Source organism: Beta vulgaris, chromosome 9 (genome assembly GCF_026745355.1).
Source record: "Beta vulgaris subsp. vulgaris cultivar EL10 chromosome 9, EL10.2, whole genome shotgun sequence".
NCBI lineage: Eukaryota > Viridiplantae > Streptophyta > Magnoliopsida > Caryophyllales > Amaranthaceae > Beta > Beta vulgaris.
The window spans coordinates 4,290,491-4,309,951 of NC_079210.1; the positions used below are offsets into that span (position 1 = coordinate 4,290,491).

At 36.4% G+C, this 19,461-nt stretch overlaps 3 protein-coding genes across 5 annotated transcripts; all 3 read left to right on the forward strand.

The window, feature by feature from the left end:
• Positions 1-183: 183 nt before the first annotated feature.
• On the forward strand, positions 184-2,220 carry LOC104902755 (glycine-rich cell wall structural protein). Its single transcript, XM_010690656.3, has 3 exons — positions 184-366; positions 833-1,840; positions 1,939-2,220. Exons 1-2 carry the CDS (start codon positions 294-296, stop codon positions 1,834-1,836), a joined length of 1,077 nt encoding a protein of 358 aa, XP_010688958.2. The 5' UTR covers positions 184-293; the 3' UTR covers positions 1,837-1,840; positions 1,939-2,220.
• A 5,365-nt stretch (positions 2,221-7,585) lies between these two features.
• LOC125493826 (uncharacterized) lies at positions 7,586-9,796 on the forward strand. Its single transcript, XM_048637352.1, has 3 exons — positions 7,586-8,197; positions 9,168-9,671; positions 9,761-9,796. The coding sequence occupies exons 1-3, from the start codon at positions 7,586-7,588 to the stop codon at positions 9,794-9,796; spliced, it is 1,152 nt and encodes a 383-aa protein (XP_048493309.1).
• A 4,361-nt stretch (positions 9,797-14,157) lies between these two features.
• LOC104902757 (uncharacterized) lies at positions 14,158-16,652 on the forward strand. 3 transcript variants are annotated; one of them, XM_010690659.4, is made up of 5 exons: positions 14,158-14,362; positions 15,041-15,106; positions 15,185-15,397; positions 15,944-16,146; positions 16,373-16,652. In XM_010690659.4, coding segments are annotated over exons 1-5 (546 nt in total). In that variant the 5' UTR covers positions 14,158-14,299; the 3' UTR covers positions 16,374-16,652. The 3 variants fall into 3 exon arrangements, with proteins under 3 accessions (XP_010688961.2, XP_048492772.1, XP_010688960.2); XM_048636815.2 differs by lacking the exon at positions 16,373-16,652 and having other exon boundaries at positions 14,158-14,366; positions 15,944-16,358; XM_010690658.4 differs by lacking the exon at positions 16,373-16,652 and having other exon boundaries at positions 15,944-16,357.
• The last annotated feature ends 2,809 nt before the right edge of the window (positions 16,653-19,461 follow it).

Consider the following 19,461-nt stretch of genomic DNA (forward strand, 5'->3'; position numbering starts at 1 on the left):
CAAAACTACCAAACTCAAAGAGTGACACTCTTCTTCGTCGGACTGTCACCACGTCCAAGCATATCTCTGACCTTGGGATGCACCACGTGTTAGTCTCAACAATGTCAATTGTCAACACCCCAACGACTTATGAGCTGTAACATCAGCAGCAACAATTTGGTGACATGCAGGAGTTAGGGTGTCGTCTTCGTTCTTACCCCAAAAGTTTGGCCTATAAATTGCTTGCATTACCACTTCAGTCAAGTGTATACTTGGCATTACATAGTCTTCTCTTCACAACACTAACATCAAATATGAAGTTCAAGACGTTTATTTTGCTTGGTCTTTTACTTGCTTCGGTTCTGCTCATTTCTTTTCCCGGAAAAGGTAGACCATTTAATTCTTTTTGTCCGTTTTATGTCGTAAGACTCGTAACCGGTAACACCATATAAGTGGAAACACTTTACATAAGCGCTATGTATGCAGATTTTATATTTTTTTCCCTGTTTTTCTAACTGATGAATTCTTGTAGATGAATATATATATGTTATTGTTATGTCGTACCTAGATGCTGAACTTTACATTTCTTTTACTAAGTAAATTTTCATTGCAAAAACAACATTTTACCACCTTAAAAACTAACTCGGGTGAAGAATGAATCAACTAGGTTACCCTTCTAACACAAGGGAATACATACCCATTATCTAGACCCGTTCTCACATCTCCATCTTACAATATGTTAAACTAATTAAAATCCCTTCTAGTATTTATAGATTTTGGAAGCTGTACTAACTCCCAGTTTGACCATCCCCTTGATCATTGACCTTTACATTTTGCATGCATGTACGTGTAGTTGATGGAGAGGTCGTAGAAGACAAAAAGGAGGAGATTCACCAAGGAGGTAGGGGAGGCCAAGGCGGTCGGGGAGGAGGCCAAGGCGGTCGGGGAGGAGGCCAAGGTGGTGGTAGAGGTGGTGGAGGAAAAGATGAAGTACCTGCTTTTGACATCAATCAAGGCGGAGGTAGAGGCGGAGGTGGCGGAGGTAGAGGAGGCGGGTCTGGCGGAGGTAGAGGAGGTGGTGGTGGCGGAGAAGAAGCCATAGACATTAATCAAGGTGGAGGTAGAGGCGGTGGTGGTGGAGGTAGAGGAGGTGGGTCTGGTGGAGGTAGAGGAGGAGGTGGTGGCGGAGAAGAAGCCATAGACATTAATCAAGGCGGAGGTAGAGGCGGTGGTGGAGGTAGAGGAGGTGGCTCTGGTGGAGGTAGAGGCGGCGGTGGTGGTGGAGGCGAAGAATATGACATCAACCAAGGAGGTGGAAGGGGTGGTGGCTCAGGTGGAAGGGGTGGTGGCTCAGGTGGAAGAGGAGGAGGCTCAGGTGGAAGAGGAGGCGGTGGAGGAGGAGGTGAAGAATTTGATATCAATCAAGGAGGAGGTAGAGGAGGAGGCCAAGGAGGAAGAGGTGGTGGCGGAGGACAAGGTGGTGGTCAAGGAGGAGGAAGAAGTGGTGGTGGTGGACAAGGAGGTAGCCAAGGTGGAGGAAAAGGAGGTGGCAAAGGTGGCGGTTCTGGAGGTGGTGGAAGAGGAGGTGGTGGAGGTGGAGAAGAATCCTTAGACCTAAACCAAGGAGGAGGTAGAGGTGGTGGAGGAGGTGGTAGAGGAGGCGGCTCTGGAGGAGGTGGTAGAGGTGGTGGTTCTAGAGGTGGTGGAAGAGGAGGTGGTGGAGGAGGAGAAGAAGCCTTAGACCTAAACCAAGGAGGAGGTAGAGGTGGTGGAGGAGGTGGCTCCGGAGGAGGTGGTAGAGGTGGCGGTTCTGGAGGTGGTGGAAGAGGTGGAGGTGGTGGCGGAGGATTGAACTAGAAAGGTAAGTGTCAATCTCTAAGTTTTTCATGAAATTATAGTATTAGATCTTTGTTTTCTCATAACTGACATAATTTGTTTGCATGGGTTTGTGTTTTGTAGGGAACATCCATATCATACGTGGTGGAGAAGTCTTACTAGGCTTGAAGCCACTTTGGCCCCCCACCATGGGCTCAAGTAATAGTTGTATAAATATGTTAGTAGTAAGAATAAGATCAGTTGGTCTATTACTAGTATAGCAAGTCTCCGATCGAGTTTTGTGGAGTGATCTGCAAGATATTGTCAATGAACTGGACAATCTGAGTTCTTCCATGAACTTCTATTGTAATCCTAATGTAACGTGACCCTAAATATATGGACAAATTATGTCGTTTTTCTTATCTTGATTCGGAGTAATTACTTATCATATGATATATAATATTAATTATTATTTTTCAAGCCAAAATTATATTATTGCTATCAGAAAATATTTAGACACAAATTCAAAATTTAATTTCGAGAGTCATTACTAATAAGGACACTTGAAAAATATCACTCAATGTTTTTGTGTAGAAAAAAAAAGTGGTGTAACTCAACTTTTTGTAGCTAGATTCAAGAACAAATGAGAAGGGTAAAGAAATGATATGACTCGTGTATTTTAGACATTTCTACATTGAATGGAGAGATTAGCGTTATCAATAATTGGGCTAAAGACTTAAAAATAGATTTGGTTCATTTTAGGCCTAATTGAATAATACGAGACTCATGATTTTTCCGTCTTTTAGTTATAGCATTTGACTTTTCACTTTGTTAGGTTATAACTTTGAAAATGAATAGATACTATAAGAACTAATATATATTAAGATAAATATATAAATTTAACAATATATGTCATGACAGTGATTTTTATATTTACTTGAAAACACATTAACTTTTAGGAGTCATGTCCAATTGATCTCCTTAATAAATCAAAATCGTCTTATTTAATTATACTATATATTATATTTCCAACAACATTTTTTAAAAATAGGTAAAAACTAAATTGTAGATGTATACTCCTGTTAAGTCACTGCAATGGTATATTACTTTGAGTTTACGTCAAAATTGTTACCTGAATGTGGTTAGATCGTGCGGTAAGGTGTTGGGTTAAGTCCACAACGAGCGCAACCCCGTGTTTAGTTGACAATGTTGAGTTTTGAATCCTAAATAGACTGCCGGTGATGAGTCGGAGAAAGATGAGGATGAAGTCAAATCATCGATCATGCCCCTTATACCTGGGAGACACACGTGCTATAATGATTGGGACAAACGATCGCGATCCTAACCTCACTGTGAGAAGGTGATCACAACGTACCTTCCAAGTTCCAAGTCAGGGCATGCAAAAGTAGAGCCAAGTGACTTCTGTTTCATGATATACTTCACAAAATAGAAAAAATGGTGGTGTTCTTTTTTTTCAGTAAACAAAGACAACAAATTTACCTAGACGAAGCATTATCCAAAAGAGACAAAATTGATTCAAATTTATCAATAATGGCAAAAGATTGTTCCAAAATAGTGAAAAACCCAGATCTCTGCTGTCATATTACAAACTGAAGAGGTCACTGCCGCTGGGCCGCAATAACCAGAGACTTCTGAATTCTGATATATTCTACCTTGCACTTGCAGTCAAAGTCAACTAAGAACGAAATTTCGCAATTCAAGAATATATATTATATATGTATATCAGTATATGCACGTCTTCTTCGTAGTATATAAAAGTTCAAATCAGATCTAATCAGATCAGTTCATCTTATTTTTGCTTATTTCAGATCTAATCAGATTAGATCAGGAAAAATAAGTTCAGATCAGATCACTTCAGATTATGCTTATATTTAAAAATCATTATATTTTTCATTACATATTAGTAAAAATTATAATAATTGAATATCAATAAAGTACTCATCGAGACGAATCAAACAAGACCCCACATGACTATATTTTTTCTTATATATTGAGAAAAATCTAAAAGATAAGATCTTGTAATCAGATCAGTTCAGATCAGATCATATCAGATCAGAAAAAATAAATTCAGATCAAATCAGATAAGGTCAAGAGGATGATGTTTTCATCCCTATTTCTGAGCAGAAGTATTTGGACCTTGTTCAGCCATGGAATGATGCCATTATTTGTAAGGTTGTTGGTAAGTCATTCTCTCAAGAATTCCTTAAGAAGGAGCTTCAGAAGTTATGGAAATGGAAGGCCACCTTTAACCTCATTTTCATTGGGAAGGGGTACTATAGTATAAAGTGTGACTCGGTTGTGGAAAGGTCAAGGATCCTCGCCGAAGGTCCGTGGTTTATTATGGGAGCCCTTATCTGGGTTCAAGCTTGGTACGCTGGATTTAAGCCATCCATGGCTGCCATTACTCATTACCCTATATGGGTCAGTTTTCCTGAGCTTTCCCTTGAATTCTTTTGTAAAGAGATTCTCTATGCTATAGGAAACTCATTAGGGTCCCTTGTAAAAATTGATGCTCATTCCTTGGAAGGAGACCGGAAACGGTTTGCATCTATCTGCGTTTTAATGCAAGCTAATAAATGTGTTCCTGGTAGAGCATGGGTGGGTGAAACTTGCCATAACCTTGTTTATTCTGATTCCCCATGGTTATGTCATCGATGCCGGAAAATAGGTCACAATGCTAAGAATAGCCCGTCTCTCAAATCGGACATTGAGGTCCTTCATCCTCAGCCTAGTAATGGGGAGGGGGAAAAGTTGATTGAAGATGGAGCTTCTGCATGGGGCTACGTGAATCGAGGAAAGAGAAAGGTAAGAGTTGATGGGAGGAAAAGTCAAAGAGGTAGGTCCAAATCTACGTGGCAACCTAGGATAGAGGAGAGAAAAATTTCGGAGGAAGAGAGAGGAAAAGGGGGCTGTGAGGGGACCCTTCCTACTGTTCACGTGCGGGTTCCCAAGGAAGGTGCTGTAGAAATAAATCTTCCAAAATCTAGGAAGAATGCTTTTGCGGCGCTTCAGAATTTGCAGGAGGAAACTTTGTTTCTCTCCTCTGAGAACTCGAAACGTGGCAAGTCTGGGATGATGGAAGGATTTTCTTCCAAAAATTCTTCCTTACCAGTCACTTCCACCCAGCTAATTCCCCCAGACTGTGTTGCTTCACAGGTGGGTTCAAAAATTTCGAAAAATTCGGGTAACTCTACTCCCCCTTCATCCCCGCTATATAACTCAGCTCAAATTCCTTTATCTCCCAACACAAAAACCATTCCCAGAACTCCAACAAAAAATATACTCGCCCAAAAAACCCCCTCTCCCAACCGAAATGTGGAGGCCTTGCGACCCGGAGTCACTCGACCTATCCGAATCTCTATCCCCACCGCCACCCTTGTCGCCTCCCAACTCACCTCCAGAACCCCGACTCATGCTAACCTGCCCTCGAAGCCCAGTACTATTTGCACGCCCTGTCCGCCCTTTAAAAGCGGAGCTGAACCTAGAATTGGTGGAGTATTACCTCCCCGATTGTCTGGAGGATCCAAACGAGTTCCACACGGAACTTTCATTCAAGGAGGTGAAGGAACTCATCGCCAATCCGGCCTTAAACCCAGAAGTAGCAGATCTTATGACGATGTACATGAACTCCGAGTTTTGGCCGGCCCATATACCCCAAGTATTAGATGCAGATCATCTTCCCCCCATCATGAAAGTATTTTTGAAGTGGTTTCTAGAGAAAGAAGTAGAAGTAGAGAGCGAAGAAAGAGCAATGTTGGCAAGTTTGGGTCCATGGGTGGACCCACTACCCCTCCTACCAATGGTACGCACCCAAATCTTGGTCAAATTACGAGATGTGAGAATGATTGCAAAGAGCAACTCAAATGCACTGTTACTTGCAAAACTACACCTACCGATGAAACAATTGGGATTCACAGTAACTTGGGCCGTGGGAAAAGGGCCAAAAAGCCCTCGAGAAGCCGAGGTGACATTATGGCCTCACAGGAAACTGTGAACTTGCCCACAAATCGGAGCAGAATTAGACCCGTGGGTAGTAGGAAACGAGGGGATCTTAAAGATGCTCCTTGATAAATCTCCTCTGAAGAAAGGAATGTCAGTTCTATTCTGGAATGTCCGTGGGTTGGCTAGACCCTCTTTCAAGCCAAATTTTCGGCTTCTCATGCATCATCACTATCCTTCCTTAGTGATCCTGGCTGAAACCAGGGTGGGTCGTGTGAAGACGGTACAGATGCTATTGTTGCCGATTTGGGTTTCGATTCCTGGCATCTGCTTGAACCTGATGGCTTTGTGGGGGGCATCCTCCTCCTATGGAAATCGCACATCCTTGATTTCCATGTGATAGGAGAAGGTGCTCAGGGAGTCTATGGCGTGGTTGAGGTACGTTCTTCGAAAACTTCCTTTGTGCTTACAGCTATTTATGCTAGTCCTAAATTTCATATTCGTACAAACTTATGGCATGAGTTAGAATGTTTTGCTTAGAATCTTGGTAAATCGTGGCTAGTTATAGGAGACTTTAATGATATGGTTAACCAAAATGAGAAAATGGGAGGTCGACCTGTGTCTAAAAGAAGGGCGGATTTGTTTGCCTCTACTATGGACAATTGTCAGCTTCTTGATTTAGGGATTAATGGTCCCAAGTTTACTTGGACCAATAAGAGAAAGTCAAAATCGATCTTTGAGAGACTTGATAGAGGTTGGGCCAATTCTGAGTGGATTCAGTTATTTCCTAGTGCGAACCTGTGGCATTTGCCGAGAATAGCCTCTGACCATTGCCCTATTCTCCTGAAATTCCAAAATGACCCTTTCGTTCAGGGAGATAAACCGTTTAGATTCGAACCAATGTGGCTTCTTGATGATAGGTTTAGAGAGGATGTTCTTGCCAATTGGCCTCACCGTGTAGCTCTATTCAAGAGAGTTTGAAAACGTTTAAGGGTGTCCTCCTTGATTGGAATCATGTAACTTTTGGCAATATTTATCGTAGGAAGCGTCACCTCTTAGCTAGACTGAAGGGTACACAAGTATACCTTCAGACTTACCCCTCATCCAAGTTTCACCAGGACTTAGAATGTAGTATCCAAAAAGATCTTTTGTCAACCTTAGATCAAGAAGAAGTCCTTTGGAGAACAAAAAGTCGAATGGAGAGGGTGGGTGAAGGGGAAAGAAATACTAGATTCTTTCATAGGAGTGTCATTATCAAACGTCATGCGGCTAGAATTAATAGATTGCGTGACAATGTGGGGAATGAGGTCACTAATCAAAGAGGTATTCATGACCTTTCCTAGCCTTTTATAAGGATTTGTACTCCTCGGAGAAAACAGCTTGCCGGTGGACTCAGAGAGTGGGGGAAAACGATGCTAGTACTGTAGGTTGCGAGCCCACCCCTCTTGAAATTAAGCTTGCCATGTTCAGTATGAAACCGCTTATAGCCCCTGGTCCGGATGGCTTCCACCCAATCTTCTTTCAAAAAACCTGGGATGTCGTCGGGGTCGATGTATGTAAGGACATTCAGAATTGGTTTAGGGAGAGTAGAGTCCCGGAGGACCTCTGTCAGGCCCTAATTTGTCTTATTCCTAAGCAATCCGCTCCGGATACGGTAAGACAGTACCGGCCTATAAGTTTGTGTAACACCCTTTATAAGTTGGTGACCAAGATCCTTGTTAACCGTCTCAAACCCCTAATTCCCTCCTGGATTTCCCACAATCAAAATAGCTTCATTAAAGGTAGGGGCCCTGACGTGAACCTAGTTGTCGCTTCTGAGGTACTTCATTCCATGCAAAAGAAAAAGGGTAAATGGGGATGGTTCACGCTAAAAATCGATCTCGAAAAAGCCTATGACCGGATTGAGTGGGCTTTCGTGAGGGAGTGCCTTCTGGACCTTCATCTGGACCTGCCTGCAATTGACCTAATTATGAGCTGCATTTCGAGTGCTTCTTCTCGTGTATTGATAAATGGTGGTCAATATGAGGAGTTCACTCATTCCCGAGGGCTTAGGCAGGGTGACCCGATGTCCCCTTATCTGTTCAATATCTGTCTTGAATCCTTGACGTGTAGGATTAATGAAGCTTGTATGAACAAAGATTGGACTCCCTTCTGGGTTGGGCGAAGTCGGGTACCTGTCTCCCATCTTCTGTTTGAGGATGACCTCCTTCTTTTTGGCCGTGTGGATGAGGACACTGCCTTCGCGGTCCGTATAGTTTTAGAGAGATTCTGTGATGAGTCGGGAGAGAAAATTAATGAGGCCAAAAGCAAACTGATTTTCTCTCCAAATACCCAAAGTGAGCATAAAAACCTTTTCATGGAAACCCTTAACATCTGTGAAACTAAAGATCTGGGGGTGTATTTGGGTCTTCCGATATCCCACAAGCGCCCTTCTAGAAGTCAGGTTCAATTCATTGTGGACAAAGTCAGAGCCAGACTAGCGAACTGGAAAACTAAGTTCCTATCCAATGCTGGTAGACTATGTCTCATTTCCTCAACCCTTGGTACTATTCTGGCATATTACATGCAGACTTCCCTTCCATCCAGTACCCTCAATGACCTTGACTCTATATGCAATAATTTCCTTTGGGGTGAGGAGGGAGGGAGGAAGAAACTCCATCTTGTGAATAAGCAAACCATATTTTTACCTAAAAACCAGGGAGGGTTGGGTATTAGAAGCCAGAGACTAATGAACAGAGCCTACCTGGCTAAGCTTGGGTGGAAGATAGCCCAAGATCAAACGAATCTGGCCCAGCAATGTATCCGTTCTAAATATATGTAAAAAAATCATGTCACAAAAATCCAAAATGGGTCGGTCGTTTGGAAAAGTATTGGGCAAGGATGGGACCTGCTTAGGGAGAATAGCTCTTGGTGTCTAGGCGATGGTAGAACTATTAACTTCTGGAAGGATGACTGGCTCTCCATTGGGCCGTTGTGTGATTGGGTCCGGGGCCCGCTTTCTCTGGATGAGGAGGATAGGAAACTTCATAGTTTGTTACATTTCGGCCAGTGGGACCTGTCCCCCCTATCCCTTCAGCTCCCAACATATCCTGTAAATCGGATCCTTTGCTCCCTTCCCCACCCCCTCCCCTAGAATGCCCCCGCTGACCTACCTCCTTATTCCTGACTTTGTTGACCACAAGGGCTTCAGTCTCAAACAGGCATATCTGGCCCAAACTCCCGTTCATGAGGGACATGGGGACCTCTCCTGGATCTGGAAGGGAAACTGTGAACCAAAAATCAGATTCTTTATGTGGCTTCTATGGCAGGATCGCATCCCCCACAGACACTTGCTTTCGATTAGAGGCATAACTCAGGACCCCTCCTGTCCGAGATGTCAGACCGACCTTGAACATAGTATTCACATTATTCAGGACTGTAGCAAAAGTAGGGATGTCTGGGCTTGGCCGGGGATGCTTGTGAGTATCAATGCAGAGTTTAAAGGGTGGCTTATGGAAAATATGCTCTCCAGGGATCGGTTTTGGGACCTACCTTGGGGATCTCTCTTCCCTTACCTATGTCATGAGATATGGAAGGATAGGAATGACTGTGTTTTTAACAAGAAGAATCCTTCCCCTCTTAGAGTTATAGGAGCTAGGGCTAGGAGAAAGGTGCTCGACTATATTGTTATAGGTTCAACCAGTCTAATTAGGGATCCACTCGTTTTGGCCCACTCAAAAGAGTTCTTGATGATTCATGTTGATGCTTCTTTTGTTGGTCCTATGGAAGTTGCTGGGATTGGGGGGGTAATTCGCGATGCTGAAGGTAGATGGCTTTGGGGTTTCGTGAGAAAGATTTACACTCATAATTGTTTTGCAGCAGAACTTCTTGCAATCCTTGAGGCCCTCTATCTTGTTGAGAAGTATAACCTCCCAAAGGCGATTATATATTCTGATTGCAAAGATGCGACCCTCCTGATCAAGGGGGGTCATTCTGACCTATATTCCAACTTACTTACCATGTGCAGGCAGCAGACAACCAACAGACCGGATTTGCAGATTAAACATTGCAGCAGGAATTACAACAGAGTGGCCGATCTCTTGGCCAAAGCGTGTAGGATCGTGGATGGTGATAGCATTGTAACTAGGATTTTCCCCTCCCCCCCTAGTTATTGTATGGAACAGTTATCTACGGATTGTAATATGTTTAACTTTATTAATTAATGAATGAATGCTTTGTTTACCAAAAAAAAAAAAAAAAATTGCTAAATGCTCAAACTCAAACAACTTGAAATTCAGGTGGTAAAGCGTAAGAGCTTGCTTATTAATATAAATTAATATACGGTTGACTCTTTTTAATTAGGTTATATAGCAAAATTAATTCAAATATGAGTATTATCAATACATCAGGACTTCATGGGAATTCTGACAGTGTAAAGTAAAAATGGGTTAGGTAAAATCAAATTACATAACTATTAGGTCTAATCATCTTATGTATAGTTGAGTTTTTGTATTCGAGTTTACATCGGCAAATTTCGGAGGTACGCTAGGAAAATTTATTAGATATATGAAAATTAATCATTATATATATATATGAATTAATTATTATTATTATCATCATTACCGTCGTCATTATTTCATCATCATCATTGTCGACATCATCATTATTATTTTCAAGGTTGTCAATGGCGAGGTCCTAACTTTGATTGATGAAGGGGGCAGAATCGAATCTTAATAAATATTAGTAATATATAAAAAGGTACTGGTAATATTTGAAGACAGAAAATATTACATCTTTGATCGATAATCCACAAACCATTACGACTGACAGTCAATTTTTTTTTAATATGTTCTTGAATTCATTCGAGATGTGAGCAAAACTCAGGGCTTGTTCTATTCGGCATAAAACAGTTGAACTGAATTGAACTTATTGGAGCTGAACTGAACTGAACTGAACTTACTGGAGCTGAACTGAACTGAACTAAACTGAACTGGATTGAACTGAAATGAATTGAATTTAATTGAATTGAATTGCATTAAATTAAATTAAATTGAATATAAAAAATATATACACAATATTTTAAACAATAATAATATGAATATTAAATAATAATTATAATGATAAGTAATAACAATGAATAATAATTGTATTTTTGGATATTTTGAAATGATAGTTATAAATAAATAATATTAATAATCATTAAATTAATAATAATAATTAATGATAATAATGATAATTAATAATTATTATTTTATATTATTTGTATTAATATATTAATACTTGATGATGATATATAATAACAATAATATTTAAGAAGTAAATTAATATTACTATTTTAATAATTAGATTTAATAATATAAAAATATTTAGTAATAAAAATAATGATTGGGTTGGACCGCGAAAATTACATCATAAACCGTCTTGACACGATTTGATTGGTTTATGGGGCAAAAAAAGTGGGTTTATTTGTGCTTTGACCTAAACCATGTTCCTCCTAATAATAATAGTAATAATAATGAGTAAAGCTATAATAAACAAAATAATATATAGAAACAACAATAATAATAATAATAATAATAATTAATAGTAATGATATATATTTAAATAATAATAATAATAATAATGATAATAATAATAATAATAATAATAATAATAATAATAAGAGTAATTAGTAAAATAAATTATACCAACATAATAATAATATTTAACAAAATGGTTATAAAAGAATGAAGCTGAACTGGACTGAATTGAACTAAACTGAACTAAACTGAACTGAATTGAACTGAACTGAACTGATGGGAGCTGAACTGAAGTGAACTGAACTGAAAATAAGCTGGGGAGAACAGACACTAAGGGCTTGTTCTCTTCGGCATAAAACAGCTGAACTGAACTGAATTGAACTTATTGGAGCTGAACTGATCTGAAATGAACTGAACTTATCAGAGCTGAACTGAACTGAACTGAATTAAAATAAATTAAATTGAAATAAACTGAATGTAAAAAATATATTAATAATATTTTAAACAATAATAATATGAATATTAAATAATAATTATAATGATAAGTAATAATAATGAATAATAATAATAGTAGTATTTTGGATATTTTAAATGATAGTTATAAATAATAATATTAATAATCATAAATTAATAATAATAATAATAATTAATGATAATAATGATAATTAATAATAATTATTTTATATTATTTGTATTAATATATTAATACTTGATGATGATATATAATAACAATAATATATAAGAAGTAAATTAATATTACTATTTTAATAATTAGATTTAATAATATAAAATATTTAGTAATAAAAATAATGATTGGGTTGGACCGCAAAAATTACATCATAAACCGTCTTGACGCGATTTAATTGGTTTATGGGCTAAAAAAAGTGGGTTTATTTGTGCTTTGACCTAAACCATATTCCTCCTAATAATAATAGTAATAATAATGAGTAAAGCTATAATAAACAAAATAATATATAGAAAAAAAAACAACAACAACAACAACAACAACAACAACAATAATAATAATAATACTTAATAGTAATGATATATAATTACATAATAATAATAATAATCGTAAGAGTAATTAGTAAAATAAATTATACCAACATAATAATAATATTTAACAAAATGGTTATAAAAGAATGGAACTGAACTGAACTGAACTGAACTGAACTGATTGGAGCTGAACTGAACTGAACTGAACTGAAGAGAGCTGAATTGAACTGAACTGAACTGAACTGAACTGAAAATAAGATGGGGAGAACAGGCCCTAAGAGTGTGTTCTCTTCACCTCTAATGAAATTTTATGAGATCTTATAAGATCTTATTTTGTGAGAGATCCAAAGCTTATGAGATCTGATTTAATCTGATCTGATATTATTAATAAGAAGAAAACATAGTAATCCAAAGTTCTTATTCACCTTGTGCCATCATCACCTAGCTGACGTAATTCGTATTTTCCGAATCTCTTTGACTCTTCTCTCTCATTTTCCCTCCTCTGTCGTAAAAGGTGTTCAACTACGGCTATGTTCAGTTCACCTGAAATTTTCTGATCTGAACTTATCTGATCTGATCTGATCTGATCTGAACTTATTTTTTCTGATCTGATCTGATCTGAACTTTTTTTCTGATCTGATCTGATCTGAACTTATTTTTCTGATCTGATCTGATCTGATCTGATCTGATCTGATCTGATCTGATCTGAACTTATTTTTTCAACAAGATCTTATCTTTTATAAATATATATTATTACTATTATATTATTACTTTGTAAATCATTATTATGCAATACATTATAAGATATTCTTTATAGTGTTACTATTATTATCATTTTATTTCTATTACAACTTTTATACAACTTTTATTATTAATAATAATTATTATTATTATCATTATTATAAGAACAACAATAATATTATAATCATAATTATTATTATTACTAAAAATAATTATATAACTCAAGTCATTATTTTATAAGAGCACTTATACAATGTTTCACACTTTCCCTTAAAAAAAAGTTTCACACTTGAGAAGTCGGCAAACTGAACTCTTTTTTTTTCCATATAAAATAGAACAAGATATACAAACAACTATGACTTGAGCAAAAAATAAATAAATATCGTGCAACTTCAAATAGCTAGAGAGATTTGAAATTCGGTAGGAAGAGGTATACCGAATCTAAATTTATAATTTGTATCTCACACTTAGCTTATTTTGAAATGTAATCCGAACATAGTAGTTTCGTTATCATGAATTTGAGATATCATATTTTATATATTTCTTATTTTTGCGTCAATCTTATGTTCTTAACACGTGGCTTTTAATTTTCTATTATTTAATAACAACAAAATAACTTAATATAATAATAACAATGACATTTATAATGGTAACAATAAGATTAATAATAATTACCAATATTAATAATTAATAAGTACAACAACAACAATAATAATAATTCTTTTGAACAAATGTACTAGTAAATAATAATACCCCCTTTGTATTTTTTTTATCTTTGTCACTTAGAATCTTGACACTATTCACAATAAGAGATAATTTTTTAGATTTTTCTCAATATATAAGAAAAAATATAGTCATGTGGGGTCTTGTTTGATTCGTCTCAATGAGTACTTTATTAATATTCAATTATTATAATTTTTATTAATATGTAGTGAAAGATATTTAATAATAATAAGTTTTTAAATATAAGCATGATATGATCTGAACTGATCTGATCTGATCTGATCTGATCTGGTCTGATCTGATCTGATCTGATCTGATCTGAACTTATTTTTTCTGATCTGATCTGATCTGAACTTATTTTTTCTGATCTGATCTGATCTGATCTGATCTGATCTGATTAGATCTGAAATAAGCAAAAATAAGGTGAACTGAACATAGCCTACATCATACATGCATTAACTCAAGTTTTCTCCCCCCTAGGAGTTCTGCTGAAAAGGTAGATTCTTTGTTGGATTTCTGCATTGATTGGAAAAGACTTCATTTGGTTGAGACTTAACCATACATCCGGATAAATATAAATTGGAGACATGGCTCTCAAGAGAAAAAAAGGAGAAGGAAGCTGCAGCTCTGCCGACTCTGGCGATTCAATTGTGGGTATTTTTCTTTCTGTTTTATGCAAATTATTATAAGTTTTATTATTATTTATAATTTTTGTTTTTGGTTGTTGGTGTAGATTGTAGCAATGAATCACTTTGTCTAAATAGTTTAAGTAAATTTAGGTTGTGTTTGGGATTATGAATTTCAAGAATATTATTTATGTTTGATTCATTCAACTTCTTCAAGTGAAATTCGTAATTTGAAAGGAGTTTTCTTCATCCTGTCAATTGTTGGTATGGCATTTTTGGTATAGTAAGTTTATTAATTATAAAGTAATGTTGTGTGCAAAGTTAAATTCGATTCAATTCTGGCAATCTTGGGTAGGGTATAGCTAAGAATTGTTGGTATGGCATTTTTTGGTGTAGTAAGTTTATTAATTATAAAGTAATGTGGTGTGCAAAGTTAAATTCCATTCAATTGCCTGTCTTTTTTGCTACAAATTGCTGCCCGTCTTTTGCACTCTTAGAAGCCATAGATTGCTCAATGTCTTTCAATGTATCACTTTGAGTTATTAAGTGACTTAAGAAGGTTTGTTGTCTTTTGTTAAGAACATCTAAAAAGCAAGTATTCATCTCTAATTTTGGTGGTTGTATGTGAATTTGTGATTTTCCATGTTAGGCCTTGTGTATAACTAATTTGTAAATTTCCTCTCAAACCATTTTCTTTCTCAGAAGCCGAAGCCAAAGCCAAAGCCAAAGCGGAAACAAATGAGTGCTTCAACTTTCGAGCGTCCAAATGTATGTTTGGAAAGAGTCCATAATTTAATAATTCAAAAAAGAGTCCATACTTTGATCATGATGTTTTTCCTATTGTAGATGCATTGGGAGGCTGAGTGGAACATGCCATTTTTGGACTTGCTCGATGACATTTGTAAAGGACGTGAGAGATCGATCGGTAGAGCTTTTGATAATGCATTTTGGCTGGAGTTTGCAGCACTTTTTTGCACCAAGATCGGCAGATCTGGTATCACCGCTGAAGATTGTAAGGAAAGAACCAGATTTTTCAAGAAAAAATTCCGTGACTATGAGGTAGTATTAAGACATGATAGGGCTTTGGTCATGAGTTTGTGTCTAGTGTTGTTTGTGTCTGCATCTAGCCTTTCAGTAATTACTTAGCACAATGCATAGATTCCGAAGTTGAATAACATCTTTTTAGGTCTCAGCTCAATTGCCCAACTTTATTAATCCTAATGCTAGAGTATACATCTATGCTGATTTATATGGATCACTTAAATTTTTCCATTTTTATCTCCTTCTATTCTGTTCATGTATATGTGAAATGGTATGACAATTAATTCTCTATTTAACAATGCAACAATTTCCCCATCTCCATGATATGTTACATCAATTTAATAATGGTTGTGTTCCGATTTTAATTCCCTATTGCTCTGCTTCACAATGCTTACATGGCTTAGAATGAAAACTCATCAAAATGTTCATACAAGAATCCTACATCTGTATAGAACATTGCAGTTATGTAAGAGTACTACTTGTTGTATTCTAAGAATTTTGATGATGACAAATTGTAGTTGTTCCTTTGTTCAACAATACTCATATATCTTGTGTGCTTGGTAGGGTGATGCTCCAACCGCTGAGGACAGGAAGATTATTTCCGTATACCGACGAGACCCTGTCCCTAAAGTGCCTAGGGCCCCTGCAGGCTTTGGGGCAAGCGGTGAAGCCAGTGGTAGCAGCTCCCGTAGTAGGTCCCGTAGTAGGGCACGGTCCAGACCCTGCTCCACAGCAAGTTGTGGCTCAACACCTGAAGAAATAAAATGGTAACTTTTTCAGGTCTCATGTGATTATACAGGGCTTTGATACTCCATTTGCAGATCCATTTGTTACTTTCCATTCACAGCCCACAATAATTTGCAGATAGGAGCTATGTCACAGTTCTAATTTGTTTGAAATTGAGGATTAATTAATCTTGATTAACGTTCTTGTAAGCCTGAATTCTTAGGCATCATGGTTATCATAACTAATCATGATCATGGTTATTTTTAGATGATTATGCTTGCGGAGGATGTTGCTGCTGCCGCTGATGATGATAATGTTGGATTATGCTCCAAAATCAGTCAAATAGTTTTCCTAATAGTTAGAATTAATTGCTAATAATTAGTTAGTGAGTTAACAAGTAGTGGTCTAGATAATGGTCTAGTTAGTGGGATAGCAAGTAGTGGGCTACATAATGGACATGTTATTAGTAGTGTTTTGTATGTCTATTTAAAGGTTGTTTTGTTAAGTTATTTATGTATGAAAATATATAAAAATGTAGTCTTTTTAATCCTCTCCAAGTTTATCTCTTTCCTCCTCTAAAAATTCAACATGGTATCAAGAGCTTCAGGTTAGATCCGGGAAAAGAAAAGAGATGAAAAAAAAAAAAAAGAGATAGAGAGAGAAAGAAAGTATTAAAAATAAAATTGAGTAAAAAGAAACAAGCAATGCAGGTTGATTTCATTGTTTGTGAGTAATTTTTTTGTTTGAGTGAAATTTTTTGTGTTTAACCATGAAAGTAATGGTTGGGTGTGATGTGTTGTTGGGTTCCTTTTTAGCCCATGAAAATGGATTTTAATCCTGTGAAAAAAAGGGCATAAAAAATTGTTTGAGTTGAAGATCGAGTAATCTTTACGAGTGTGTGGAAGTCGTACTCAACGCAGAGACGATTTTCAAAGTTGTAGTAGTGGATGTGGTCAAATTTGCAAGACTACGTCAAATAGAGTTTATGGAAAGAAGTGCTCCATTTATTGAAGGTTGATGAGAAGTGCATCAATAAATTTAAAGTTGGTAATGAGAAGTGCATTACATTAGGAAGAGAAGTGCTTCCATGTTAATGGAGAGAAGTGTTACATGAAGATAAAAAAAATGAAAGTCCATCATGTGGGAAGAATTAACAAGAATCAAGATTGTGACATAATGTTAAATGTTGGCTCCTAAAATTTTTGAAGCAAGGGGGTGTGTTGGATTATGCTCCAAAATCAGTCAAATAGTTTTCCTAATAGTTAGGATTAGTTGCTAATAATTAGTTAGTGGGTTAACAAGTAGTGGTCTAGATAATGGTCTAGTTAGTGGGATAGCAAGTCTTGGGCTACATAGTGCGTGGACATGTTATTAGTAGTGTTTTGTATGCCTTTATAAAGGTTGTTTTGTTTAGTTATTTATGTATGAAATTATATAAAAATGTAGTCTTTTTAATCCTTCCAAGTTTCTCTCTTTCCTCCTCTAAAAATTCAACAGATAATGATGTATGATGATGGTGATGTATGATGATGATGATGTATGATGATGATGATTTATGATGATGATGTATGGATTTTATGGCGGATTTTTTTTAATGTTTTGCGCGGATATTTTTTTTTTTTTTTTTTCTTATTTTTTTAAATGTTTTATGCGGAAATTGGATCAAATTATTTTCTGGAAATTGGAACAAGTTGTTTCTTACAACTTTGCTTCTTTAACTTTGTCTCTCACTAAGTAATGGGTAGAGTATTGTCTTTAAATGTAGGGCTGTTCATTTCTGCTTAATTTCAGTTCAGTTCTTAATTTCCTTCTCTCATAAACAATTCATTTCAGTTATTTTCATTCAGTTCAGTTCTTAATTTCCTTCTCTCATAAACAATTCATTTCAGTTATTTTCATTCAGTTCAGTTCTTAATTTCCTTCTCTCATAAACAATTCATTTCAGTTATTTTCAGTTCAGTTCAGTTGTTTTTAGTAAATATGAACAGGGTCGCAGTGTTTAAACTAATAAAAACTAATAAAGTAGGGTTTCAATTAGACGTAGGTCTTTGTTTTAAGATGTAGGGTTTTTCGACTGAAGCGTTTTTCTGGACCATACTCCAGCTGAGCAGATCAATTTGATCGTTGAAAAGTTTGGCGCTGGTAGCATTTTTTTTCCCCCTGTTCGGTTTTATCAATTTTCAAATTATTTTCACTTTTCTGTCATCATCGATATTGGTTCAGGGCATAGGCGGATCTAGAGGGGGTACAAGGGATGCAGTTGTACCCCCATTATTTCTGGAAAATAATGAAAACAAATCAATATGTTGAGGTTTGTCTTGTTGGTAACAGAAGGGAAAATAAAGATCCATGAATTCATGAGGAGGTCTTAAGTTCAAAACCCCACAAATTTGTCTTTTTCCTATTAATTACTCCTCTTTGACTCATGTTTAATTTATCTTCAACACTTCTACTATATACTACTCTCTATGGGCCTATGGCTATTAGTGTGAAACTAAAAATTTATAAGTAAGATTACTCTGCAACTACAAATTCATAAGCCCACAAAAAGAAAAGCTCCGAAATAATAATTTTGTCTCTATTCTTTTTCCCTCAAAATTTCCTCATTTATATACTTAAACTACCCGTTTTTAAATTGATCACATTATTTTTAAAGATCTGGTTATTTAAATTGAAACATTGCACACTTAAATAGTTAGCAATTATATCTAAATTCTTACTTAAACTTAAGGAGAAAAAAATTTCCTCATTTATATACTTAAACAATTGTTTTTTAATTGAACAACTTACTTTCAAAGATCTGGTTATTTAAATTGAAACATTGAACACTTTAATAGTTAGCAATTATATCTAAGCTCTTACTTAAACTTAGGGAGAAAAAAAAATGTTAATAAAGCTTTATTTTGAAAAAAAAAATTTAACGATTCTAACTACTTAGAGCAACTCCAATGGTGCAAAAAAAGGACTTGCTAGCAATTTTGCAAAATATTTAGCTAGTTGCTTAACCATTGGAGCACAAAACGGAGTTTTGCTTTGCTAAGCAAATTGGCTCTATAGAGCAAATTGGCTTAGCCAAAATGTTGGGTCCCACCCAACAAATAGCTTCTCAATAAGTGATATTTTATATATTAAAAAAAAGAAAAAGTGGTTGTGGGACCTACCTAAGCAACAAAATAGTTTAGCTAAACCCTAAAGGGAAGTTGGCTAAAGATAGAATTAGCTAAGGAAAATGATGTGCCATCTTTAGCCAAGTATTGTTTTAGCTAACCACTGAAGTTGCTCTTACGTATTCGTACCCCCATGAGTAAATTCCTAGATACGCCACTGGTTCAGGGTCTTTCAATTGCTCCAAGTCA

Coding starts and splice junctions, on each gene's coding strand:
- LOC104902755 (XM_010690656.3), top strand. CDS start 294: ATGAAGTTCAAGACGTTTATTTTGCTTGGTCTTTTACTTGCTTCGGTT. Junction 367..832: donor CATTTCTTTTCCCGGAAAAG/GTAGACCATTTA, acceptor ATGTACGTGTAG/TTGATGGAGAGGTCGTAGAA.
- LOC125493826 (XM_048637352.1), top strand. CDS start 7,586: ATGCAAAAGAAAAAGGGTAAATGGGGATGGTTCACGCTAAAAATCGAT. Junction 8,198..9,167: donor AGCGCCCTTCTAGAAGTCAG/GTTCAATTCATT, acceptor CACATTATTCAG/GACTGTAGCAAAAGTAGGGA. Junction 9,672..9,760: donor AGAAGTATAACCTCCCAAAG/GCGATTATATAT, acceptor TACCATGTGCAG/GCAGCAGACAACCAACAGAC.
- LOC104902757 (XM_010690658.4), top strand. CDS start 14,300: ATGGCTCTCAAGAGAAAAAAAGGAGAAGGAAGCTGCAGCTCTGCCGAC. Junction 14,363..15,040: donor CCGACTCTGGCGATTCAATT/GTGGGTATTTTT, acceptor TTTCTTTCTCAG/AAGCCGAAGCCAAAGCCAAA. Junction 15,398..15,943: donor AAAAATTCCGTGACTATGAG/GTAGTATTAAGA, acceptor TGTGCTTGGTAG/GGTGATGCTCCAACCGCTGA.